General features: G+C 59.4%; 1 protein-coding gene across 1 annotated transcript in view; it reads right to left on the bottom strand.

Annotated features, from left to right (window-relative positions):
• Positions 1-3,910, bottom strand: part of LOC107307221 (interleukin enhancer-binding factor 3-like) — a 27,774-nt gene that overhangs the window by 6,279 nt on the left and 17,585 nt on the right. The window contains exons 9-11 of the mRNA XM_032441722.1: positions 2,546-2,989; positions 1,558-1,695; positions 686-862 (exon numbers count right to left, since the gene is read on the bottom strand). Of these exons, the coding sequence (XP_032297613.1) occupies positions 686-862; positions 1,558-1,695; positions 2,546-2,989 (759 nt within the window). The remainder of the gene's footprint in view (positions 1-685; positions 863-1,557; positions 1,696-2,545; positions 2,990-3,910) is intronic.

Genomic DNA, 3,910 nt, shown 5'->3' with positions numbered 1-3,910 from the left:
GTTGGGTTGGGTTGAGTTGGGTTGGGTTGGGTTGAGTTGGGTTGGGTTGGGTTGAGTTGGGTTGAGTTGGGTTGGGTTGAGTTGGGTTGGGTTAGGTTGGGAGGGTCTTTAAAGATCACAGAGACATGGAATGGTTGGCTTGGCTTGGAAAGGTCCTGAAAGGTCCCAACAACATGGAATGGCAGGATAGAACCCCATGGGACCCCACAGAACCCCACAGAACCCCACGGGACCCCACAGAACCCCACAGGACCCCACAGAACCCCATGGGACCCCACAAACAAAACCCCACGGGACCCCATAGAACCCCTCAGGACCCCACAAAACCCCATGGGACCCCATAGAACCCCACAGAACTCCACGGGACCCCACAGAACCCCACAGGACCCCATAAAACCCCACAGAACCCCACAGGACCCCACAGGACCCTATGGGACCCCACAGAACCCCACGGGACCCCATAGAACCCCATGGGACCCCACAGAACCTCATGGGTCCTCATAGAACCCCATAGAACCCCATGGGACCCCACAGGACCCCATGCAACCCCACAGAACCCCATGGGACCCCACAGAACCCCATAGAACCCCACAGAACCCTATGGGACACCACGGAACCCCATAGAACCCCACAGGACCCCATAGAACCCCACAGAACCCCACAGAACCCCATAGAACCCCTTTACCTTGACGGCGAACTTGGGCCCCCCCCTGGCGGGCAGCGCGTTTCTCTTCTTCTTGTTCTGCTCGATGGCGACGGGGGCGTCGGGGAAAAGCTTCTCGAGCGCCGCCAGCGCCGCGTACGCTTTGGCCACTTTCTTATTGGAGCCGGCGCCCTGGAACTTCTGCCCGTCAACCTCCACCTGCACAACGGGGGGCAGGGGGAATAAATGGGGACCCATAGAATCTATGGGGGGCAAGGAGAATAAGTGGGGACACATAGAATCCATGGGGAGCAATGGGAATAAATGGGGACCCATAGAATCCATGGGGGTCAATGGGAATCAAATAGAATCTATGGGGCTCATTGGGAACCAGAGACCCCATGGGGGGGTCAATGGGAATAAGTGGGGACCCTTAGAATCTATGGGGGTCACTGGGAATAAGTGGGGACCCATAGAATCCATGGGGGGCAATGGGAATCAAATGGGGACACATAGAATCTATGGGGGTCAGTGGGAATCAAATGGGGACCCATAGAATCCATGGAGGTCAATGGGAATCAAATGGGGACCCATAGAATCTATGGGGGGCAATGGGAATAAATGGGGACCCATAGAATCCATGGGGGGCAATGGGAATCAAATGGGGACCCATAGAATCTATGGGGGTCAGTGGAAACCAAATAAGGACCCCATAGAATCCATGGGGGTGGTGGGCTTCTCCCCCCCATAGTTGTGGGTATCTGGGTTAAGGGGCTTCTCCCCCCCATAGCCGTGGGTCTGTGGGTATTTGGGGTGGGGGGCTTCTCCCCCCCCTTGCTGTGGGGCTGTGGGTATTTGGGTTAAGGGGTTTCTCCCCCCATATCTATGGGGCTGAGGGGGGATGGAGCCCCCACCTCCATGACGAATCTCTTGTCGTGGCTGCCCCCCGTCTCAGAGATCAGCTCGTATTTGAGCCCCCGTCGCTTCTCGTTCAGCTCCATCACCGGGTTCTTGCCGTGCTTGGTCAGGATTGGTCCCTGCTGCTTCACGTTCTGCCCCACATCGACCCATCCAAGGCATCAGGACCCACAAACTCACCCCCCTGGACCCCCAAACTGCCCCCCTGGACCCCCTACAGACCCTATAGACCCCCATTATCCCATCAGATCCCAATGGCAGCCCACGGGATCCCAACACTGACCCATTAATCCCCCATGGCCCTCTGGATCCCAACAGTGCCCCATCAGATCCCAACAACCCCCTTCTGGATCCCAACACCACCCCATGGGACCCCAACACCCCACTGAACCCCAACACCTCCCTTCCAGACCCCCACAGCCCCAAAAGGCCCCAATGCCGCTCCTCCAGACCCCAACACCGCCCCATTTGACCCTATCACCGCCCCACCGGACCCCCAGAACCCAACCAGACCCCCAGAACCCAACCGGACCCCCCAGAACTCAACCAGACCCCCATGGCCCACCAGACCCCAACAACTCCCTTCTGGATCCCAACACTGCCTTATTTGACCCCAGTAACGCCCCACTGGACCCCCAGAACCCAACCGGACCCTTAGAACCCAAACAGTCCCCCCAGAACCCAACCAGCCCCCCTAGAACCCAACCAAACCCCCCAGAACCCAACCAGACCCNAACCCAACCAGACCCTCCAGAACCCAACCGGACCCCCAGAACCCAACCAGACCCCCAGAAACCAACCAGACCCCGAGAACACAACTGGATCCCCAGAACCGAACCGGACCCCCCAGAACCCAACTGGACCCCCAGAACCCAACCGGACCCCCAGAACCCAACCGGACCCCCTAGAACTCAACCAGACCCCCTAGAACTCAACCAAACCCCCCAGAACCCAACGGACCCCCCCGTCCCGCTGCCCCCCCACCTCTGAGGTCTGATCCGAAGGGGGGGACGCGGCGCTGGGTGCAGACACAGTTTCCACCACGGGAGGGGGAGGAACCAGAACCGGCTTCTGCTCCGTCTCCTCGGCCGACTCGTCGCCTTTGTTGGACTCTTTGCCCTCGGTTCCGGTGGGCAGCCCCATGTCCTGCAGCACCTGGACAAGGGGGGGCATGGACCGGCATTGGGAACCCATGGGGCACCCATTGGGAGCCCATAGGGCACCCCAGTGAGGAACCATTGAGGAGACATTGGGAACCCATTGAGGAACTATTGGGAATCCATTGGGAACCCATTGAGGAACCATTGTGAACACATTGGGAACCCATGGGGCACCCCATTGAGGACCATTGGGAACCCATTGGGAACCCATTGAGCATCCATTGAGGAACCACTGGCCATAAGCACACCCTACTGGCTCACGCTCAGCCCTTCATCCCTCCATCCATCCATCCCTCCTTTCAACTTCATCCCTCCATCCCCCCCTTTGTCCCTCCATCCCTTCATCCCTCCTTCCCTCCCTCCTTCCATCCCTCCCCTCACCTTCATGCCCTCCCTCCATCCCTCCCTCCCTCCATCCTTCCATCCCTCCATCCCTCCTTTCCTTCCTCCCTCCTTTCCATCCCTCCCTCCATCCCTCCCCTCACCTTCACACCCTCCATCCCTCCCTCCAACCCTCCTTTCCATCCCTCCCCTCACCTTCATGCCCTCCCTCCATCCTTATCCCCCTCCTTTCCTCCCTCCCTCCATCCTTCCCTCCTTTCCTCCCTCCCCTCATCTTCACACCCTCCCTCCCCTCCCTCCATTCCCCCTTTCCATCCCTTTATCCCTTCATCCCCCCATCACCTTCACACCCTCCCCCCTCCATCCCTTTCCTCCCTCCCTCCATCCCTCCCCTCACCTCCATGCCCTCCCTCCATCCTTATCCCCCTCCTTTCCTCCCTCCCTCCATCCATCCCTCCATCCCTCCCTCCCCTCACCTTCACACCCTCCATCTCTCCATCCCTCCCTCCTTCCCTCCCTCCATCCTTTCCCTCACCTCCATGCCCTCCCTCCCTCCTTAACTCCCTTTCTTCCCTCCCCTCCCCTTCACACCCTCCCTCCCTTTATCCCTCCATCCCTCCCTCCCTCCATCCCTTCATCCCTCCTTTCCATCCCTCCCTCCCTCCCTCCCTCCCTCTATCCTTCCTTTCCATCCCTCTATCCATCTCTCCCTCCATCCCTCTTTCCATCCCTCCCTCCTTTCCTCCCTCCCCTTCACACCCTCCATCCCTCCCTCCCTCCTTTCCATCTCTCCCCTCACCTCCATCCCTCCCTCCATCCTTATCCCCCTCCTTTCCTCCCTCCCTCC

This window comes from Coturnix japonica, unplaced genomic scaffold, assembly GCF_001577835.2.
Source record: "Coturnix japonica isolate 7356 unplaced genomic scaffold, Coturnix japonica 2.1 chrUnrandom514, whole genome shotgun sequence".
Taxonomy (NCBI): Eukaryota; Metazoa; Chordata; class Aves; order Galliformes; family Phasianidae; genus Coturnix; species Coturnix japonica.
The sequence above is the reverse complement of the archived record's forward strand: the minus strand, read 5'-3'. Positions and strand labels throughout refer to the sequence as shown.